General features: G+C 41.3%; 1 protein-coding gene across 1 annotated transcript; it reads right to left on the reverse strand.

The window, feature by feature from the left end:
* Window positions 1–7,551: 7,551 nt before the first annotated feature.
* LOC148103612 (alpha-tectorin-like) lies at window positions 7,552–15,319 on the reverse strand. Its single transcript, XM_087838158.1, has 15 exons — window positions 15,272–15,319; window positions 13,031–13,115; window positions 12,787–12,916; window positions 12,378–12,621; window positions 11,902–12,058; window positions 11,697–11,784; window positions 10,974–11,036; window positions 10,631–10,830; window positions 10,390–10,521; window positions 10,109–10,296; window positions 9,797–9,948; window positions 9,469–9,714; window positions 9,219–9,381; window positions 8,827–8,913; window positions 7,552–7,661 (listed from the first exon to the last, which is right to left on the reverse strand). The coding sequence occupies exons 1-14, from the start codon at window positions 15,317–15,319 to the stop codon at window positions 8,827–8,829; spliced, it is 1,983 nt and encodes a 660-aa protein (XP_087694284.1). The 3' UTR covers window positions 7,552–7,661.
* Window positions 15,320–24,095: the final 8,776 nt, after the last annotated feature.

Raw genomic sequence — 24,095 nt, forward strand, 5'->3', positions numbered from 1 at the left:
AAGTCAGTGTGCGAGTTTTCCCCACTCCTTCGTCTGTCTGTTATTTATCCTGTTAAAGCCACAGAGCTGCCCGTCAGTGACTCTTTATTGTTCTACTTGTGCAGCTTGTCTTACCTTCTGGAGCTCTGTTGGAGGATGAGGAGGGTGGAGGCTGCTGCTAAGGAGGCTCTCTGGTGATGGTGTCTCTGTGAGCAGTCCGTCTGTCTTTATTTGGATCCTTCCTGCTGTCCACACCCAGGTAGAGAGGAGGAGCTACCTGATGGGAACCTCCCACTGATGAATCAGCCTCTTACAGAGAGACACCTGAAATAAGCCCCGGAGAGCTTCAGGTGTTTTTTGAAACCTTTCAGCATATAACATTTATGTCTTCTTAAATGGAATAAAATGAGAAATAATTCCTTATGAACTTTGCTTGCTGAGATTTTTCTAGTGACCAACATCTTGTCTCGGTCCCGTTTGTAATCTCAGCTTTCTAATCACCACGTGGCTGCAAACACAAGTGCACACGGGCAAGAAAGTCGTCAAGGCCGCCGAGATACAGAGATGGCAGAGATGGAGGAGAGTGCCAAGGCTGGAACGTTTGAGGCCGGAGATATCGTATCAAACAAAAATGCCTTTAGTTCACTCCTTGTGCTGACAGATAAACAAAAGATTAATACATGAATCAATTTTTCTCAGAAGCACGTCACATATGCCAGCAACACAACTCTGAGTAGCTACAGAGAGACTGATTAACCCTTTAAGACCTACCATAGAACCAAGTCTGCCAGAGCTTATATTATATTTTTACATGCTGTGGAGCCATTTTTGGGAGCATTTCAAGTTGCTATACATCAATACAACCATTATAGCCTAAATTTTAATAATATGTATGCATTAAGTGCATAGTAATTACATAAATTGTAGAAAAAGTGCAATAAACTACAAAAAAATTGAAAATCTTTTTTGCTTTTTTAACATATATTTCTAGTTAGAGAAATTTAAGAGGCTTATCCCTCAAAGCTGCAAATACAAAAAAGTTGCACAAAATAGTTTCCCACCACAGGAAATTTATTTTGAGTGTCTTCATAGTTTTATTTTTGAAATACACCAATTTTTATATACTGCAGGAAAAACGAAAATAAATATTATAGTGCTAATTTGCAAAAAAAGCAGCATATGCATCAAAATAAACTATTTCCAGCAGTGCAATATGAGTCCTAAGCATCCCAGAAACGACACAGAAAGTCCTAAAGTCAAAGATAACTTTTAAAAACACAAGTATAGGCTCATGAGGCCCTGATGGTAAAAGACTACATTTTTGCGAAAATGACGTCACTTCCGGTTTCGGGCAAGTAATGGCGGACATGCGATAGTTCGCGCTGACGTCTATTCCAACCTAGGAAGTGTTATGAACAGCTGATCGGATCGGCAAAGCGTGTTTCTGGAATATTATGTTTTTGTTGCTGCAAGTGCTTTTTATGCAGTTTTTGCAAAGCTATATGTGGAAGGAAACTGTGACCGAGGACAAGCTGATGGCATAAGATGTAAGTACAACTCCTCTGGTTTCATATGCAAAAAAAATTATTGCGCTAGCTTACGTGGTTGCAGTGCTACCGGGATTTAAAAATAGTTACGCAAAATGGAGCGTGTCTGCTCTGACCGGCTTTAAAGGGTTAAGCAGTAAGAGTGAGTTACCCAGAATTAAACACAGATCGGTCACTGTTATAGGTAAAAATGGAATAACGTCACTCTTTCACTGGCTAATATGATCACTTCACTGTAGGTCATTAGTCGCTCAATGAACATTTCATTAAACAGAGCAGGAATGTTTAAAACAGCGTGTTCAAACATCCTGGTTTTATTTTGAATGCTCGCATTACTTTTTACTTTGCAAAAACACAAAACTAGCAAGGTCAGAATTATTAGCGTCAGTGATGCTAACAGTCCGCTGTGTGTGGTCTCTGTTGGATAACAGCCTGAACCGAGTCACCCCAGCCTATTCTTCTTTTGCAAATCTCTCAAGCACCTCCAGATTTGACGATCATCTTTTATGGAGCTCGGTCTTCAGTTCCCTCCACAGATGTTCAGCAGGATTCAGGTCAGGACTTTGTGCAGCCTCATGGTGAGCTGGTTTTTCATCGCCTCCAGAAGGAGCCACGTATGTTTTGTTTTGCGGTTATGTTGGAAGACAAAGTGAAGACCTGAGCACAGTTTTGCTGCTAAATGCTTGACGTTTTCCTTCAGGGTTGTCACATTTCCTTCTTTCTTCATGTTTCCTTCCACTATGAAGCATCATCGCCGTGTTTCACTGTGGGGACGAAGTTCACTAGGAGTTGGTTGTTCTGGGGTCTTTAGACACGTCTCTCACTAGTTTTTTGTCCGCACGATCTGATATCGTCGTGTTGGTGTTGTTCCCAGATCATCATACTAAAGGTTGTTCCAGGATCAACATTGGAAGTGACCAATCAGAATGTTGTGATGTCATACTTTTGCGACTTCGGGAAAAACCGGCGTAAAACAAAAAACTGTACTTAAGCTGCGAGAAACGGCCTTTGTCCGCCGATCAACGGACCCTAACCCTGACCATAACCCTTTAATAAACGCTAAGCAGAATGGATATTGTCCTTGCAACATTGGAATTTCATAAATGCACGAATGGGTTGGTGCGCAAAAGAATAACGTCACAATAATGTGATTGGTCACTTGCAATGTTGAACCTGGAACAACATTTTCATGATGATCTGGGGTCAACACCAACACGACGATATCAGATCATCCTTTTTTGTCCAGTCTTTGAGATCTATTCCTTCCAGTCTCTGCCAGGCTTGTTCTGAACTGTCTGGCTGTCTTTGAATGTATCGATGATCCTTCTCACTCCAGTTCTTGACACTTGGAAAATTTTGGTTAATGTTGTATTTTTAGCTCCAGCTTTCTGAGCCTCAGCAAGTCTTTTTCTCAAGTCTGAACTGATTTCTTTTGGTTTTGACACGATGTGTCTGTGTAAGTTGAAAGATAATCCTCAGTTTTAACTTTATTTCACAAGTTTTGTGGATTTAAAGTTAAACTAGATCATTTGCACAGCTGTGGCTTAATAAAAAAGTATTTTTTTCAGGACGGGTTTGATTACAATTTTGTTGTTCTTGACAATAAAGATTCTCATTCTGATTCTGAAACAGAAATAATTTAGGCTTACTTAAGAAAACTAGTATGTTTACTCATGCCATGTTGAAGTTTGAAAAATTTTAACCCAAATTTTAAATTTTAGCGGATGAATGGAGGGAACATAACAGGATGTAAAATATTGGTCATTACATTTAAAGATGTTAGAAGGATTGTTGTGCTTAGTCTTTGGACTCACTGACCCATTGATCCAATCCTTTGTGAGCAGGTTTTCTGATGTTTGACAAAAATCTCTAGTAAGTGTCATTAGCATCAGCTTCATGTCAGAATTATTGGGTGTAACAGATAGAAAAGGTCCCACAGTCCCTTTATCAGCCCTCTGAAATATCAAAAGATGCATTTGAGTACACAGCATGTTTACAGGTTATCGTGTCAGTGTTACGTAGTTGTTATCAGTCCTTGACACACTCATCTGAAAAACCCCATTATACGTCATGTTGCTTTGATTCGGTGTAGACACAGATACAGGATGTGGAACAGTTTGGATAATAAGGACTTTAGTGTACATTTTGTTCCCACTGGGATTTTATTACAGCTAACAACAACACGCACTTTACATTCTGAAAGCTCCTTTACTCTGACGTTTGGGCTCTGAATCAAGAACCGTTAAGTTTGTACATGCTTCTCTGATGGTGAACATCTGTCGGCGTATGCTTATGTACTCGGGCTAACAAACTGCACCACAGAAAGTACACTATGTGTACTTTCAAAATGCATTTCGTGCAAAAATTTAATTTTTGTCATATGTACATCATCTTCATCACAGTCTCACTTTTTCAATCACATGACATTTTACCATGGTATTCTGGTTGTGCTTGTGCAAGAACACGTATTTTAAACTGGCCAGACTGCATCGAGATGGGATTTTGGTGGAGCCGAGTGTAAAATGATGATCTTTCAGTGCAATGATGTCATTTTGCATGCACTGAAAGTTTTCGTGTCACCCTCACTGCACCTCATCTTTGGGATGACTGTGTATTCACACTGTTAGAGTCCTGTTAATGCCATCATATTACAACAACTTTAATCTACATCTGCTTCTGCTCAGACGGTACCTTTTTAGGGACCAGGAACCAGTGGGGAATGTAGAAAATTTAACTTTACAATTTTTACAATTTTACTTGAGTGAAGTATGTGAAAACCCCCTTTATTTAAAAGGAGTCAACAAAAGAGTCAATGCTCTTGCAGAGCATTACATGGGGAAACCATTTGAATACAACCGCACTGATCCACACAGGTGTGCACACAGGTGTTCACTGTTCATAGAGTTAAATCACACCTTTCTTGGCTGCTACTTCAAAGCACATTGTGCGCTGTCTGTCCTGCGTGCTGCACAACAACATTCAATATTTAGTATTTACTGCTGTTTACACTTAGCTAGATTAATGTGATGGTGTTGTGTTTAGTATGTTGCTTTCGTTTTTTTTGCTTGTTTTCTATTCTTTTTCTCTCAACAGGTGATCCAGGAGATTTTTTTCCCTTTCTCGCTGTCCCTCTCCCCTTCTGTTTTTCTTTTCCTTCCTCTTTCTTTCTACCTTTCCTATCCCTCACTCATGTCTGTCCCGTCTGTAACAACTGAAAATAAAATAAAATAAATAATAAAAGGTTTATCAAATGGACCAATACGGCAATGCCATGATGATCCATTTGGCAAAATAAATCCATTGGGTATCCTTGTTGGTCTTCAGACAACAATTCTGACGACTAAAGAACCAAATGGGACAGGCAAAAAAAAAAAAAGGAGTCAACAAAATATTCGCAAAAACACAAAACTAGTTACGGTATCATCATGCAAGGACACAAGGACAATTTTTAGGTATTTTGAGATTCATAAAAACTTGGATGAGACATCTAGAATGTCAAGGCTTGGGAGAAAGAGAAGAGCAGATATAAGGGCGCATTTCACATTTGATTTTGAGGAAATCAACATACTTTGGGTAAACCATGTGGAGCGATTCTCACAGAATCAAAAACACAAAAAACTTGCTGTGCTACAAATTGAAAGACATCACCACTGTCGTGAAGGTAAATGCTACTAATTAGTGAACTAAATGACACATTCAGAATACTTTATTAATCCCTGAGGAAATTATGTGGTTGCACATAATTAATGTTAATTAATGCAAATCAAATTAATTTGATTTACATTAAAATTAATGTAAATGTCAATGAAAAGGTGACAGGCATATTTTCTGGAGTGCGTCTCGCCAAAACACCTAGTGTGACAGACCTCATTCCAAAAGGTTGGACAGGATTGTGAGAACATTACACAACTTTTTATTTATGTCTGTTCCCAGAGGCCATTGTTGAGTTGTGGGCAGTACACCATCGACAGCTGGAGTGCATCTAGGATCCACCATACATGGAAATTTTTAGGTGTAGTGTGAATTCCAGTGTTTTCTGACAGGATGTAAAAGGTGTATTGTGTATATTTGTCTGTAACAAGTTAAGCATGTGATCGTGTTATCATTGTCATTTATTTGATGATTATGTTTAGGTCCCCACTGTGCAGCACAGCTTTATCGCTGCACTGTGAAGCTCTGACAGGATTGTGCTGTATTTGGTGGTCAGGGATGAAAGACAGGATTGTCTCTGCAAATGCTTCAACTCTAACTGTTTGGAAAAACTGTTGAATCTAAACTTTGATTGTGTTTTATGTTATTTGATTATTTTTTTTAGATGTACATCACTTTAATCATCAGCTGTAGTTTTTAAATGTACTTTAGAAATAAACTTGACATATAATTATGACATTTTTGGTTTATTTTGAGTTGGTGTGCTTGTGCTTTCCTTGTGCCATTGTTGATAATTTAGTTCAGCTGGGTCTCGTTCTACATGGCTGTCTGCACTTCCCTGAATTTCCCTCTGTGTATACTTCAGTTGCCACATTCTATATATACTAGAGATGGCACGATACCACTTTTTATGTCCGATACCGATACGAATCCGATAGTGTATTTTTTAATCATTAAAACCGTTTTTAAATATCTTGCTGCATTTTGTAAGTTTAAAAAACAAAACACTAAAGCTATTCTGTTTTACCTGTATGCAAAAAATACACTGCACTCAAAATATTTCATAGTTCAGCAATACTGATCAATCTAATAAACTTAAATCCTCCATCCTCTCTATTCTGGTATTTTAAAGAGTACTTGGCAAAAACATTAACCAACCAACTGAAATAAAATTTTCCAATGTTTAAAGTGTCAGGAGGCTTTTAAGAAACTGTTCTGAGTGGAAGGACTTGCTTCTAGGAGGACTTTGAGTCACCAGATACATTTCTCACTTCAACAATGATGTGTTCAATTTATTTCTAGAAGCTCAAAATCATCTGCAAGTATTCAGGCCTTTATTTTACCTCAGATACGCAGCTAGAAGCTGCTCCGGTTCCCTAAAATTACTTCTCTGCCTCCACAGATGTGTTCCCAACTCTGCGAACCAAAGCTCAAACTGCCCCACTGACATCCTGAAAAATGCACGATCTGGTACAGATTTTAACTCCTGGATCAAATCTCACCGGCGTTCTTCTTGTGAGAAAGTGAACCCCAAAAACTCATCCCAAAAAATTCATAAATTCTTGTAGTCTTTTTGCATAAAGCTTAGTTTTTGTTTTGTTTTGAATGCTCTGAAATAATCTGGGGTGCATAGTATTGTATACATGTGTGGTCAACTTCTAAATTCTGCCTAACAAGATTTAAAATAATTCAGTGCTTGCCTCATCTCCTACAACCTTAGTTTCCTGTTTGCTATTGTCACACCTCTCTGTTTTCATCAAAAACTGTGTGCTCAAGGGGGGGAAGCTATAAACAACTGAAACGTAAAGCTTGCAGAAACACCGAGATGAGATGAACAGACTCCAAAGTCCGATACAGCACTAATATATGTACACGGAGAAGGGGAAGTGGAGAAAGCCGGGGATAACGAGACACAGGTAAACTAAATTGAAGGATGAGCCAATGAAAGGGTAGCTAAAATCAAGGCACAAGGAAAATGCAGGAAACCACATAAACAAGTAAACCAAGAGTCAAATAGAATATTTACATAAATAAAACAAAAGTCTAAAAACTTAAAAACACTTGGTCAAATCACCTGTGATACACTGTACGCTTTTGACTCCATTAGGTGGCGTAAAAGGAGAAATCCTCAGCTGGATAATTACTGGATTTCTACCTGAATGGTGTTTGAGCCAGAAAAGAAGAATCAAACTCAGGCTGGTTGTTGCCACATTCTTTATTTATTTTTTTTGGCAGAAAGTACAACAATAAAGATAATTATATCACATATATACCATATATATGATATATACCATATATTGCCTCTACAATATATGGTGCCTCAAAGCAACTTTTGGTGTGAATTGGCACTATATAAATAAAATTGAATAAAAAGATGGAGTAAAGTAGTGTCTCTCTGTGTGTCTGCTGAACACTGTCCTCAAAAACAATGTTCAGCATTTGGTCGGTAACTGGTCATTCAGTCGTAGTCAGCATGGAAACCACCTGGAAAGATAATCAAACCAAACTGCGACTGAAAAACACTCTTGCCCTCTCGTGACTCTGTTCGCAGTAGGGATGCACCGATACCGATACTGGTATCGGGTATTGGGACCGATACTGTAAAATGTGGTATCGGTTAACTCGTAAAAGTTAACCGATACCACGAACCGATACCAACTTATTTCATTAATCAGAGGGTGGATTGTCATTTTTGTTGTAGTTTTTTAGATTGGCCACTAGGGGGACTTCCCGCGCTAAACAGGCACAGGGTTAGACGAGTGAGACTGGCGGCTCCAGATAAAAAAGAGAAACTGGAGGCTGCTGTATAGGCTAAACAAAATGTCAGCAGTGTGGACCGGAACAGCCAACTTTAACTCGGGTTTTGGAAAAGCGAAGAAAAATGTCAAGAGAAAATCCACGGGCAGTTAAAATAACAGAGGCTCTGACTCATTTTATCGCTCTGGATGACCAGCCAATGCCGGTCGTGGAAAACATAGGATTGCACCGTCTTCTCAGCATACTCGAGCTGCGATATGAAATTCCCAGCCGCCCACACATCAGGGAGATAATGGTGCCAAAAGTTTCTGAAGAGGTAAAGACAAGCAGTGTGTGCACGATGTCAGTCCTCGGTTTAACGGCACAGTGGACTGATGATCCACGGGCAGATGGGGAGTTCGTTCGTCAATGCCAAATACTTTCATTATTTTGTTTGTTTGTTTACAATATGGACACTCTGCAATAATTTAAAAGTTTATTTTATTCTCAAACCTAATTTGTATTTATTTTATTCCAAACAGAAGTGTTTATTTATTATTCTGAAAGCTCGAGACAGTGCCAATAGTTCAGTGATATTTTGTAAAATTACAATGTGGAGATTCTGCAATAATTTAACAGAAGTGCTTATTTTTTACTTGAAATTTTTTTGTGGTCATTTTTCTTAAGATATTATTTATTATCGGCAGAGAATAAAATAAAACCTGTCTTCCAATTCATTGCATTTGTGTGTGTGTGTGTGGTAGAAGTATCGGTCTTTGTACTCGGTATCGGCAAGTACTCAGATCCAAGTATCGGTATCGTATCGGTTTGAAAAAATTGGTATCATTGCATCCCTAGTTCGCAGCCAATCTTACTTCTTACACCACTCATTAGATTTGTCACCTGAAGTTACCTAATGAGTCCAGGACATGCCGATGGAGGCTTCACCTTCGTATTTGGATCCAACAGATCTGCGTCTGCGAGCTGCTGCATTACAATTCTGAATGTTCAAACAAAATACAACTGAATTCACTTCTTGTTTTCAGTGTTGTGCTGTGAGTGGAGTTAAGTGAGGATAAAAATGTACAGAAGAATATAATCTGGTAATAAACCAGGTGTTTAGCTAGAACGTAACACATGCACCTGCTTTACTTAAAGCACCAAAATGATTATATATGACCATATATGTTAATGGTGTGCTTTGGAACAATGAATAGATGGTTAGGTTTGTGCATAAAAATTCAAGCCCTCCTTTAACAGGTGGGATGGTAAAGCTTGCTACGAGTGTTTGACAGCGAGGCCTACCGGTATGCAGCTGGTCTCCTCTTTGGGACACAGGTGGAGTTTGCAGTGCAGGTAGACTTCACCAGAACCCCCAGTGAACCGGAACATGTTGAACGAAAACAAGGTGGATGTTCCCAGTCCATTTTCCTCCACTGCCACTGTCAGGTCAGCGGGGTTCGCACAGCTTTTCAAAACCACAAAAATACACGTTATTGAGGAGCTGATAAAGGTGATCAAAGAGGACTTATGAGTGACTCTGAGTCTCTCTCACCCGTTAATGATCAGATCATGTCTTGGACTGCTGGTAGGTGATGCCTGGTTGGTTGCCCAGCAGGAGTCGCTCACCACAGTGACCATGCTTCCATCCAGCCCATTAGTCTCCAGCTCTACCCAGATCCTCTGGTTCAGTCTAACTTCACTGTTCAGCTGCACAACTTGCATCCGCCCAGCGTCAGTGTAGGCCTTGATAATCAGAGTGTAATTCCAAGCTCCACATGAGATCTTCTGTGCAACAGAGCTGCAGAATGCACACATTTGCACTGTTAACAATGCCCACATTTTAACACATATTCAAACAATACCTAGCAGCCACTACAAACCAGTCTCTGATTCTGAAGGTTGCAGTGTTGATGTTCGGCTGACTGTGAACACAGGAGAAGTCGATCTGGACTTGGTCGTTGCGAATGATAACGTCAGAAGAGTAACTCTGGCTCCTGATGGTGTTCTTATAGATGACGTAGCTGTTGTTGGTCTGCAGGGTCACACAATCAGATACTGGGCAAGTTCTTCATTGTTTCATCTTTAACATCTGATACTCTTTAAGATGTTGACTGACTGGTATAAACTTCAGATGACCAAAAAATTTAGAATTCACAGAGATCAAAGCTTAAACAGCAGGAGATGAAACCCACCGTGACCACCGTCCCACAGCTGTTGCTGCTGTTGAAGCTGAAGGTCACCATGTGGGTGAGCTCATCCATCTGACCCCTGCAGGTCGGGTCATTGAGCTGTAAGGCAGAGTAGTCGATGCCTTTGTCCTCCAGGAGACAACCGACCAGAGTGAGTGAAGCAGAGTTCTCCTTGCAGACCGTTGGATCACCTGAACGTCACAATATCAGTCAGAAAAATCACAGTTAGAAGTTTTCCTCCATTATTCAGCCCTGTTGTCATGATGATATCACAGCTGTCATACCCAAAGAGTTGTTTTCTTGGTACTTGGAGGCAAAAATGGTCCGACAGAAGCAGCGAGTGTCACCACCGACCGTCTTCTCACCACAGAACTCGTGATCGCTGCAGGTCCTGTCCTGACAGAAGGCCTCAGAGGCTACAGAGGAACACACTGATGTATTATCCTGAAAACATGTGAGCTCTAAAACTCCACAGTTCGGTTCTTTAACAAAGGAGAGCTTATTAATGTCTTATTAAGGTCTTACAGCAGCCGGCCTTTGATGTCCAGCCATCCAGAGCGTGGTTGTGTAGACTGCAGGCTCTGGCGTAGGCCTTCAGGAACTGACAGTTGAGTCCGTCCACTGCAGGATATTTACACAAAGTGTCGGTGCAGGCGGTTATGTAGGGCTCTGGGTCGATGTCACTGTTACAGGAGGAGAAGGGCGCCTCCTTCAGGAGATTACAGCTGTACCACAGACAGAAGAAGAAGTTGAAGACAATAAAATGATCATCTGTAATCAGATGTGTTTATCTTCTATCTGTGCTGCAGTACCACAGAGATCAAGGTGCAACACAGATGTTTCCTGCTGTGTGGATCAGTCTGCTCACCGTTCAGTCACACTGGTGCAGTTGATCGTGCTGTCAGCAGGCTCACTGTACTGCATCTCACAGCTAGGGGGTGACAAACAACAAAGTTCAGGCTCATTCATACAAACAGTGGTCGTGTCCAAATTCATGGGCTGCATCCTCCTGAGGACCCGGCCTTCGCGGTCTACGTGGGCCGGGTCCTCAGGAGGTCGGGTAGGCCGGAAGTAAACGGCTATGGAATTGGACGGTCTAGCCTTCTCGATCTACTCCCGCCCTTAATTCAGAGTATTTCCGGTTGTCAGCGCCACGGCACGAAAATCAAAAATGGACCCCGAAATCTTTCTCCGTTTTTTGTGTTCATTTTTAATTATCAACGAGCTAACCCACATTCTCGCCTGAAAATATGTTTAAAGTTTTTTTTGTGGCCCAGAAAGATTAATAAGAGTAATTTTAAAACTTAGTAGCGGCCGCCATTGCCGGAAACTGGAGCTTGGCTGGGCCGCGCTATGAATTCTGGGATATGGTGGGCCAAGAAGGACACACCCGACCCATCCTTCAAATTCGGGGAAAAGGAGGACGCATTTGTCGGCTGCATTCGGAGGAGTCTACGAATTTGGACAGCCTTCGGCGCATCGCTGTGATGTAATCGGTCTACAAATGCGGCCTCAGGAGGATGCAGCCCATGAATTTGGACACAGCAGCAGCAGCAGTTAGAGGGACTCTGAGCTTGTGATGAGGTCTTACCTGGTGGAGCTGTACTCAGAGAGCCTCAGGTCACTCAGAGACCTGCTGGAGTTTCCACACAGACCCTCCACAGATGAACCAGCAGGTCCTGCACAGGATCAGGACAGAATGAGTCAGATCAGCATCAATAATCAAACAGAGAGATCATTAAATAACAGCACAGTTTACAGTTTATGTTACATGAATAAAACTTTATCTTCTGTACCTTCTAAGAGGATCTGTGCGGTGTAGCCGTCAAAGAAGACAGAGATGATGAGGTTGGAGAGCGACAGCTTGGCAGTGACTCCAGTTTGGTCCTTAGAGAGCTGCACACCATGAACCAGCTGAGGTGAGCTGCTGAGGGTCAGTGTGGAGTCGTCCAGCTGCATCACAGCAGAGACAAAGTGGAGGAAACATTGAGTGAAACATGTCAAACACACAAACAGGCTGATTTCACAGCAACAACCACTGAGTTCAGCAGCTCTGAAAGAACTGCTTCTAACAGCCCTGAGAAGAAAGATGCGAGGAGACACAGCAGTTTCTTTGCATAACCTAAACTTGCACCACTGACCAACAATCGACCGAATTGTCATGACCATTAATTAATTGCCATGAGCACCATTGAGAGTCGGGGAATGGCTGCAACAATGTACATGGCAATATGGTTAAAGATGTACCCTTAGCTTGCCTGAGGCAGCTTACCCAAACTCTCCCGCCTTGTTCCAGGTGAATATGAACACCTGACCCATCTAGACGCAGTATCACGCTGTCCAAAAAGCTCACATCTTCACGACGGCGGTCTCTGAAATTTGCCACGAGGTACAAGTTTGGGATTGACGGAATAGAAACCAGAGAGTAAGCACACCGATCCTTGATGAAGTTGAGTTGGCCGTGGACGTTGATGACAGTTGGGCCAGTCACAGTACAGGTGGTGTCCACTACACAGCTGATGGAAGCAAAGAAGAAAACAATCAACCACTAACCTCATAAGCCGCTGATGAGGAAGAGACCAAATACACAAAATAAAAACAAATAATTAAATTACATAAAAAAAAAAAAATCCCTTAACGCATCAGCTCTTTCTTTTAAATATAAATGGGGTTATATTCACGTGTTGTTTCCTTGACAACGCTCCAGTGGACCACAACCAATGGTTTCAAGGACTGCAGTTTCAGAGCAGGTGAGTTTGGAGCAGGTTTCTGGATCAGAGCTCACCACAGTGTCAGGTTCATAGGCAATACCTGAGAAGTGATGGACGGTTTACTTTAGTTTAAAAACCAACAAGAGCAAGCAGAAAGGCACAGCACTCCCTGTAACATCCCAACGTCAAAGTAATGAGCCTGAGATTCACCAACCTGAGTGTCTGCATCCACTGATATCTTGTATTGTATTCTTGTACACTGTAGTCACTTTGATACCACCGATGTAAACTTCCAAGTCCTAAGCAGAACCGCACAAAACTCATGTTATGATCTCAGAGTTGAGGCAAATAATTTCAGACATATTAAAGGTGCAGTAAGTAATCTGTAGGTCATCTAATAGAAAAGAAGATGTCACGGGGCCGAGTGGCCTGTACTGAACAGGACTCAGGTGCAGAAACCCAGAGCAGAGACAGCAGATGATGTAACAATTTATTAGGCTTAAGTGCAAAAAACGTAGCAAAGACAAAAAAACAATAAGACGGGGAGTTTGACGAGGCGTGGCCTGGGAAACGTGGCTAGGGCGAGGGAATGAGGCCTGAGATGCCGAGTGGAGCTGAGCAGGGAGCAGTCACACTGAAGAGAGAAGATAGTGGAGTTAGGGAGGTAGTGGAGGCAGCTCTGAAGTGGCAAGTTGTAAGGGTAGCAATTCTTACTTGCAGTAGGGGACATGGAGTGTTGAGAGGGGGGTGAGAGAATCCAGGGGAGGCTGAGTGGCGTGGAAAGGCTGACCTGAGATCCAGGGCTTCAGATGGAGTGTGATGGCAGGAGGGCAGGCAGGTGAGGCACAGAGAGACTTTCAAAATGATTGCTTGGTATCCTGAGTCCAGAGGCGGCGCGTGAGCCAAGCTGAATACAGCAAATGTGTTGATGACAAACTGGCAGTGAATGAACTTCAACGTGTGGCTTAAATCCCTCTGGCTTGATTGCCTGTAATAGGCTCCAGGTGTGCAGGAGCTGGAGGAGTTGGCCCTGCCCAGGGGCGGATCCCAGGTAAGTTCAGGAGCCTTATGGAAATTCCAGCCACCCACCGCAGACCATGACAGAAGAATGTTGTACTTCCAGATGTACGTTGATTAGTGGCCAGCCAGATACGTAGTACACCTCATAAACTACTTTTTAATATACTGTCATCACACAGAAATGAGCTTCACTGACTCATCAACTCGTATTGGACTCCTTTCACAAACTTAACACAGTTTACTTACTCATAAAGAGTAAGTAAATGTGGACGCATTGAGAGCTGAGGTAAACAGCAGACTTACACCCTACACTTAATGCAGAACAGTGATTCAGGGGTAAAAACACTAATACCACAAAATATCTGACACGTTTTAATGCGCAAACAGTGGTATGGGAATGCAAAGCAGCCAGCTGTGGCTGGTTATGGCGCCCAGTCTCCATTTAGTGTTTTTCATTTTCATGTGCTGTGAGATTTGTGAACTATATGTGCCTTTCTACGGAGCCCCACAGGGGACATGGGAGAAAAAAAAATTAAGACGGACTTTTACGAGATCTCGCAAAAGTTTTGCGAGATCTCACAAAACTAACTCGGGATCTTGCAAAAGTTTTGCGAGATCTCGCAAAACAAACTCGGGATCTCGCAAAACTTTTGCGAGATCTCGCAAAACAAACTCGGGATCTCGCAAAACTTTTGCAAGATCTCGCAAACGTTTTAGCCGCATTCTTCGGATGCTGGCTCGAAGCCGACCGGGAGGTCGAGGCACGATGTGCCGGGAAAGCGGTGTTCCTCCCGGCTGTAGTAGGTCTCGACCTCCCGATAGCTCGAAGCTAACGGGAAGAATGCGGCTAAAACTTTTGCGAGATCTCGCAAAAGTTTTGCGAGATCCCGAGTTCGTTTTGCGAGATCTCGCAAAAGTTTTGCGAGATCCCGAGTTTGTTTTGCGAGATCGCGCAAAACTTTTGCGAGATCCCGAGTTTGTTTTGCGAGATCTCGCAAAACTTTTGCGAGATCCCGAGTTTGTTTTGCGAGATCTCGCAAAAGTTTTGCGAGATCCCGAGTTAGTTTTGCGAGATCTCGCAAAAGTCCGTCTTAATTTTTTTTTCTCCCATGTCCCCTGCGGGGCTCCGTACCTTTCAGCCCAAGAGTGAAAAGTATCAACCAGATTATTTGGTGCATAAAATGGTTCTATCATATTAAAGTACACACACAAGTGTTTACATACAAACTCACACTCACCACCTTAGTTGTCACATCTGTGAGCACAAATAGAGCTGCTTGTTTCCCATAAGTTAACAGATACAAATCGGCCTGTAAAGGGTGAACAAAGATCCAGACACAATCAGGATGCTTGAATTCATTGTTTTAGCAGTTAATTGTAAGCTGTGGACTCTAAAAGTCAAGTTTGACTTCTCATGTCAATCAACAACACTTACACTTGTCGCCTTGGTGTATCCCATGAAGAATTCCAAGTTGCATTTCATAGTGGCCTTAATTGATGGCACTTCTTGGTTGACTTGTGATTCCAATTTTGAATTTTTTGAATTTATGTGTAAGGTAACATAGCTGACTGCAGTTCCCACAAGACAATCTCCTCCAGTTTGAGTTTTGAAGAAACCATCAAAGCAGAGCGCAAAGTTTTCAGTCGTGCTGTTCACCTGGGGAAGTCCGAGACAAACATCAAGAACAAACTTTGTACACTAATGGTTTCCTTATATATTAAAATCATCATTCAATATTAACTTGTTATTATGAGGTTACTACCACAAATCAGTATATAAAAACTTGAATGCAGAGATGGTATCATTATATTACCAAAGGTTATTACAGTGTTACAAAAATTACTCTATAATTAGTAACTGTTTTGCCTCATAGGTGTGTATTTCTTTCCACATTACTGCCACATTCTTGCCTCTTATTACACAATTACATAAGTGTTACAACTCGTCTACAACCGCTGTTGATACAGGATAATTACATGGGCATTATCACTGGTCATAATGGTAATTAAATGACTTGCTATTTACATATTTGTTTCCACCATATTACTCCACTATTTCCATTTTTATTACTGAGCTGTAATTGAAAATGTTACACATAAGTCAAGGATTGCTTTAGTTCATCAATAAATAACAATGGTCTTCTGAAACATCACGTTTCTACTCACATAGATTTGTTCATACTTCTTTCCATAATACGTGATGGGACATGAGCTGATGTTCAACACTGAGGACGGTGTAATTATCTGCTGAGCACCTGAAAACATGCAGACACGAGACGACGGGTGTGAGCTATACCTTAACAGGAAGTACTGCACGTTCAAGTTCAATTCAATTCAATTCAATTCAATTCAATTCAATTCAATTCAATTCAATTTTATTTATATAGCGCCAAATCACAATAAAAGTCGCCTCAAGGCGCTTCATAGATACAGAGAAAAACCCAACAATCATATGACCCCCTATGAGCAAGCACTTTGGCGACAGTGGGAAGGAAAAACTCCATTTTAACAGGAAGAAACCTCCGGCAGAACCAGGCTCAGGGAGGGGCGGCCATCTGCTGCGACCGGTTGGGGTGAGAGAAGGAAGACAGGATAAAAGACATGCTGTGGAAGAGAGACAGAGGTTAATAACAGATATGATTCAATACAGAGAGGTCTATTAATACATAGTGAGTGAGAAAGGTGACTGGAAAGGAAAAACTCAATGCATCATGGGAATCCCCCGGCAGCCTACATCTATTGCAGCATAACTAAGGGAGGATTCAGGGTCACCTGGTCCAGCCCTAACTATATGCTTTAGCAAAAAGGAAAGTTTTAAGCCTAATCTTAAAAGTAGAGATAGTGTCTGTCTCCCGAATCCAAACTGGAAGCTGGTTCCACAGAAGAGGGGCCTGAAAACTGAAGGCTCTGCCTCCCATTCTACTTTTAAATACTCTAGGAACAACAAGTAGGCCTCCAGAGCGAGAGCGAAGTGCTCTAATAGGGTGATATGGTACTACAAGGTACTACAAGTGTCGACTTCATGAAAGGTCGACACTTCTACCATGATGTCATCATTTAGCAGTTTTTACGAAGATGGCAGAAATATCTGCCCATGAACACTTTCTGCTTTTTCATTCTTATACTGTTCAGATTTAATTATGCTCTTTCTATTCAGGTCTTCTAGGCTGCTGTGCCGATGCTTACATGCAAGTGCAATGAGAGCAGACAGGAAGAGCAGAGGGTGGGGCATGTTGGAGGGGGGACCATCAGCTCACAGAGACCTGAAAGACACAAGTTTTCTGATTGGACAGAAAGTAACAGCCACAATCAAACTGTAACATCAAAGTCCTATACAGAATCAAATTTACTCCATCACCATGGAACCTGAAATAGCTGTAGGCTAACAAAAACTGTCAGTGTAAACAACATTTTTACCTTGAATGAGTATCTGACAGAGAGGGTACGACTGGCCTCTTAACAGCAATATAATGGAATGACTATATACTCGCTGTTTTCCACAACTTTTGTTATAATGTTTTCCCAACTAGTCATAAAAATATGACTTATCTTGTGAGCATGCTCATGTGTGGGGTCACCTTGATGCAAGACATGTCCTTCTTATCTTTGTTTTTAAGTTCATTCATGCTCAAACATGGTTTCCAGACTGCTGTTCCAGTTCTCAACACGTGGTGAAAACACACCCACAATGCCTAAGTGTTTTACAGACCTGATATGACATGAGTGGCCATACAAAATAAATTTCAAATACAGGTCACTGTGGCTTGGAAGGTAAAGTGGGTCATTTACCAATTTAAAGGTCCATTTATCACGGTTGGCCCAGCTACCGGAAGGTCCCTAGCTCCTCTAGTCTGCATGTTAAAAGTATCCTTGGACAAGGTACTGAACCCTGAGTTGACCTCAATGCATCTATATTAGTTTAGAAGCACTCTGGCACAGAATAAAGCATTTGTATAAATGTGTATATGAATGAGGCAAATGTTCTTGTGTTAAGAAAACACTTTGAGTGCTCAAATATAGTAAAAAAAGCACAATTTAAGTATTTTTTTCCCTTGTCTTCAAACCTACATTTAAGATGTAATTAATGGGTGGGCGTGACTGTACGACAAAAACGAAGCGCTCCTAAAAATAAGTCACAATAATGTAGCCCCGACTTAAACTGACAGGATAGTTTGACAGGAAATGCTAAAATGGTTTTGAGAGGTGATGCAATAGTTCGTATTTATCAACAGCTAACACAGACTGAGTTACTTTAACCATGAATCTCAACAGGTGACGACAACTGTCTATGAAGTCCATGGAGGCGGTACTGCAGTAGGTGTCTGACCAGAGTCTGTAACCTGGCTGAGCTGCTGATGCTTGTTGTTGGGAATTGAGGAAGTAACTGCTTATGATGTAATACTGCTGAATCAATTAGGTTTCTTTAAAATGTTGTCTTACAGGTTTCATTGTGTCAGAGTCCATGGAAAAAGGCTCTTGTCGGACTAGAGTTTGAAATTAAAGGTTAAAAGAGTATTTCTGACTCCAAACTATTCAACTATGAACTACTGCTTTTAAAAAGGAGCCAAAATTCACCCTTGAGTTGAGTTCATTTTTGTTATTCTTCCTGTTAAAGCCTGCCTGCCCTGAACTCAGACTGTTTCTTTGTATTGTTCTGCTCACACAGCTTGTTGGGAGTCTTAAACTTTAATAGCAACCAGCTATAAGGTTTGGATTTTTCAAACCAAGACAGTAAAAATTGGCATCAGCGTGTGATACGGTACTCTAGGTGGCTTTTGTTTTGAAATGAAGCTACAGGAAGCTATTGTTGACCCTACAGTTCCTCTCACTTGTTTCTGTTTTGGGGATAACGTTGATGTATGAACAATCATGAGGAATGAAATCTGGTGAATTGAAAGACTATTAGCTGTGGACATGTCTGCAGATGTCAGTCATGTGCAGATCCTCTTACCTTCTGCAGCTCGGATGGAGGATGAGGAGGATGAGGTGGCTGAAGGCTACTGTTCAGTAGGCTCTCTGGTGATTCTGCAGCAGGTGGAGCGAACCATCAGCTGTCTCTGTTTTTACGTGGATCCTCGCTGCTGTCCCCACCCATTAGGAGTGAAGGGGTGGAGGTGGAGTCCACAGCGGTGCTAAATCATGGAAACCTCCCTCTAAAGATTCCACCTTTTCCAAAGCTAAAACACAAGGTTTCTTCCTGTTAAGAGGGAGTTTTTCCCTTCCCACTGTCACCAAAGTGCTTCCTTAAAGAGGTTCATCTGATTGTTGGGGTTGTCTTTTTATTATTGAGGGGTCTTTGCCTCACACTTGTAGGTGACAGTTGCTGTGATTTGAGGCTGTATATTTTGATCAGCAGGTACTGACTGACATTTAATGGCTATCTGCAGATGTGTACCCTCCTACTATGGTCCATCTTCATTCTTATGAGAAATATTGGGTTTAAATTGGGCACTTTCTAGCCTTTTTTCCCCTGTGTAGCTGCATCTCCTGATCTTTGTGCAGCTACAAATACACAAACAACGTCTTCAAGGCTGCCATGATAAAGACGACATAGACAGAGTCCAGAGGCTTGAGTCTTTGAAGCCAGAGATATTGTATCAAAGAAATTCAAAAATTACCATCAGTTCTCTCCTTGTGCCAACTGTTGTATTAATCTTTTGTCATACATGAGACACACATGTCAGCAATGCAAAATGAATATGAGCAGTCTGAGCAATGGCTGGTGATCAGTGGGATTAAACAATAAAAGTGTGGGGTGCACAGAATTAGAGACTTAGAGGTTTTGTTTTCACTGAGATGCTTTACTGTTTCAGTGGCTAATACAACAGCTTCAGTTGTAATAACTGTAGGTTATGATATGGTAACGTGAATGAAGAGAACATAGTTGGATGTAAAATTTGGATGATTACCTTCATGTCAGAACTGTTGGGTCTAAAGCAAAGAAGAGCTTGAAAAACTCCCAATGTCACTTTATCAAGATACATCTGAGTACACGGCGTATTTGAGATTATCATGTCAGTATTGCGTAGTTCTGCCTGACACACGTACTATCACGCTGACCTTTCAGCTGTTATGTGTTTGTTCGGCTGAGGTTGCAGTTTTGTTTGGATGCAGACGGAAGAGGTAGGATACTTGACATAATCAATGTTGTGGTGTACGCTTTGTTCCCGCTGGCATTTCATTAAAACCTATAGCATTCATATTTTAAAGCTTTCCTTTTCAAATTCAATTCTAGATCTAAAAATGTCCCTCCGCATTTTCACATGTAACTTGTGTTCATTTAAAATGACGTTGACAAATATGTTAGTATGTGAATGTCCAGTCCATGCTTGGGTATGCTGTCCTTTTTCTGTCTTCAGTTAATCTAAGTTTTGCTCATATGCTTAACTTTGGGAAGAGGAAACATGAACCACTAAAAACTTGGATTTACATCAGTGAGCTTCAGTTAACGTTTACAGTAAAGTATACAGTCCAGCCAGCAGAGGGTGCTGTTCCATTTCCAGCCATGTTTCCAGGTGTTAAATCAAATCTTTAGCAGTCCCCACCTCCATCAGCCGCAACACTCAACTAAAAGTCGAGGAGCCGCTGTGAAAAAATTGACAGTGTTTTAGGCTTCACTGGCAGTGAAGTTCATAAATAGATAATAAATCGTCTAAATAGTTTTTGTGTTCATCATTTGTGCATTTGTTGAACTTATTTGTGTGTTTTTGTGTTTTAGTACAACCACTAAATGGGGCGACCGTGGCTCAGGGGGTTGGGAAGCGTATCTGTAACCGTAAGGTCGCCGGCTCGATCCCCGGTTTCTCTGTCCTGGTCGTTGGCAAGACACTTTACCACTTTTCGCGTACTGGTGATGGCCAGAGGGGCCAATGGCGCGATATGGCAGCCTCGCTTCTGTCAGTCTGCCCCAGGGCAGCTGTGGCTACAACCGTAGCTTGCCTCCACCAGTGTGTGAATGCGAGAGTGAATGAATAGTGGCATTGTGCAACCATTGCGCTTTGGGTGCCTTGAAAAACGCTATATAAATCCAATCCATTATTACTATTGATTATACTGCCTGTGTCTGACTTGGCTTACGCCCCAACTGGTCGCAGCTGGAGGTTTCTTCCTGTTAAAAGGAAGTTTTTCCTTCCCACTGTGGCCAAAGTGCCTCCTCACTGGGGTTCACATGATTGTTGGGGTTTTCTCTGTTTTCTTTGTATTATTGTAGGGTCTTTAACCTACAATATAAAGTGCCTTGAGGCAGCTGTTATATATATAAATAAGATTGAATTGACTCGTATTATCCTGGCGATGACTATAATAACAACAAACCATTCATTTTGACTGTGTAACCATGCATTAATCTGTAACTGCAGCTACTATATGTGCATAACAACATTTGTGTCTACAAATGGGCACAAAGAAGAGAAAGTGGTTCACAGCCTCCAACACCTCCGTGATGTAAAGGTTAAACCCATTACTATGAATGTGAATGGTGGATGTTTAATTTTATAGTCATGTTTGCATTCAGCATTCAATTCACTGCAAACTGTACAGTACAGAGACTCCTTTATTGCCGAGAACCCGCACTTTAATGAATCTGACTTTTTTAAGCTCTAAGACAACAAATCTTAATCTGCAAAGGAATCTGTAATTATAATTGTCAAATTAGCAAAATGCAGTAAAATATAGCATGTCTGTCTAGCAGCATACATTCTAAACTAAATGAGTGTAACACAGCTGCACTTATATATATTTATATTTCCTATCTCACACACTCAGCTCCTCTGAGGTCTCTGACAGTTGGCTCAGGAAAAATGTCAGCATTTTAAATAAGTAAAAAATCATTGTGTTCTTTAACGCACGCTATTCCTTCTGAATAAATTTTATCATTGACGTCATTAATGTGAAGCAATAAATCAATCAGAAGGAATACGAAGAACAAATAACACTCAGAGAGTCTAAACCTCCATTTCTTCGCTTTTTAACATACTTTTACATACTTTAAAAAGTATTTATGTGGATATAAGACACATCCACATAATGTAGGATTCAATAAATGTTTAGCAATAAGGTTAGTTAAGTGGGCATGAATAGCTTATTGTATCATATCAAACTCAGTATATTTCGGACTAACTGAGAAGCTCATTCTCTTTCTCTTGACAATACCTTATTTAAAGATGTAACATGATTTAGGGTCAACTTCAAAGAGGTCAGAGGTCAAATATGACATTTTACAAAACTCTGCAGCTCGTGTGCTGACGAAGACCAGAGGCCCACATTACACCGGTTTTAGAATCGCTGCATTGGCTCCCCGTGTGTTTCAGGATCGATTATCGGTTATTTTATTGGTTTTTAAATGTCTTCTTATCTCTCAGATTTGCTGTTACCATATGAACCCTTGCGGACCCTGAGGTCCTCTGGTACTGGCCTTTTGATTGTTCCTAAAGTCAGGACACATACTCACGGAGAGGCAGCGTTTCAGTGGTATGATCCTCGTCTGTGGAACAGCCTGCCGGAGGAGCTCAGGGCCGCAGGGAACGTACATGTTTTTAAGAACAGGCTCAAGACCCACCTTTTTAATTTAGCTTTTACCCAACGTTTATTTATTTTATGCTTATTTATTATATCCTGTTATTCTATTTACTTTATTAATTTAGGTTTTACCTAATATTTATTGATTTTATTCTTATTCATTTTTTTAAACTTCTTACGCTATTTATATTTATATTGTATCCCATTCTTATTTATTTTATCTTTTTATCCTGTATATATTCTTATTGGGTCATATCTCCAGTGTTTCCTCGGAGGGGGCTCTCTGCACCGGGGCTTTGATCGACCGTGGCTGATGGGGCTCTGGGGGTCCTCTCAGCCTGGCTGGGGGGCTTCTTTGCCTCCCTCCTGCTGTGTGCCCAGCCTGGTGGGTGCGGTCTGTGATGGCTCCCTGTGATAGTGTTTCCTCACCTGGCTCATGTGTGCCCAGCCCAATTTTACTCTTTAACTGTGTGTGTTTGTGTGTGTGTGTGTGTGTGTGGGGGGGGGGGGGGGGGGGGGGGGGGGGGGGGATATGTATCCATGATCGTTTATGTTAATGAGAGTGTGGGGAGTGAGTTGGAGGGCGGGGTGGGGTGAACAGTCCACTTTGTGCTACATACATGTGCTGATTGATTGATTGATTGATTGATTGATTGATTGATTGATTGATTGATTTGGATGCAGACTTAATTATTTAGGATCGCCACTATCATTTCCTACATGTGAATAATACAAATAAGGAGCAGAATTTAAAAAAAAAGTTTTAAAGATCAAACATTTAATTTAAATTTTGACCTTATTTGACCTTGAAGATGAGGTCAGAGATCCAAAGTAACCTGATATTAAAAATCCCCATATATCATTCCCTATATGTCGACATGCTGTCCATACAAACAATGGTTTCAAACAGCTTCATAGTTTATAATAGATTTATAAAGTCCTTGTTCAGTTAAAGAAGAATTGTTAAAGCTCTGAGTTTTATCAACCCTCTAAATGCATTTCTCACAACTCGGACTCATTTCTGACACAAAAAACGGTGAGAAGCAGATTTTCAGATGTGTGTCAGAGCACGTGATTCAGCGAAGAAAAAAGTTTAGCAGTAAAAGTTTCAATAAATTCACCACATTTCTTTTTTTACTCTTTTGAGAAAAGTGCGGAACCCTTTGGTGTTTCTTCTTGTTGCTAGGACCTGCAAAATCCCTCAAGGTGTTCTGATTGGCTCCCAGCCCGCCACCTCGAGCCAATCAGATACCAGTGCGTCCGTACTGAGAAACCATGGTCCTTTTTTTTTTCTTCTATACTAAGATTTATTGTTAGGACCTGTTTATTTCCTGTGAAACCTGAACGTGCCTTTGGTCTGAGGTTTTCTGTACCTGCGCGCGAGGACATGTCAACATAATTGATTATTTGTTGATGAACACACAGACACGTCCTCGTCGGTGAGGTGTGTTTTTTCTCTCTCCTGGTTTCACCGACACACCGATGGGGATGTGCTGCAGCAGCAGCTGTTGCTGGCTCGTGGCGGTGCAGTCAGAAAAAAGCGCACACGCACAACTTCCGTTTTAGTTTAATGGTTTTTACAAAATAAAACTCGCAATGGGCGACGCTACAAATGTATCGACTTTGCTGCAGTGAAACTGAATAAAGGTGAAACTGTAACCACTGTCGATGATGCCATGTGAAACATTATATTTACTTTAGATATACACTCGTATTTTATATTAAAAAAACACATGAAACAA

The sequence above is a fragment of the Neolamprologus brichardi genome, chromosome 3 (genome assembly GCF_056152115.1).
Source record: "Neolamprologus brichardi isolate AB-2024 chromosome 3, ASM5615211v1, whole genome shotgun sequence".
Taxonomy (NCBI): domain Eukaryota; kingdom Metazoa; phylum Chordata; class Actinopteri; order Cichliformes; family Cichlidae; genus Neolamprologus; species Neolamprologus brichardi.

Coding starts and splice junctions, on each gene's coding strand:
- LOC148103612 (XM_087838158.1), bottom strand. CDS start 15,319: ATGAAATGCAACTTGGAATTCTTCATGGGATACACCAAGGCGACAAGT. Junction 12,622..12,786: donor CGTTGTCAAGGAAACAACAC/GTGAATATAACC, acceptor TGCTTCCATCAG/CTGTGTAGTGGACACCACCT. Junction 9,382..9,468: donor CATGATCTGATCATTAACGG/GTGAGAGAGACT, acceptor GGTTTTGAAAAG/CTGTGCGAACCCCGCTGACC.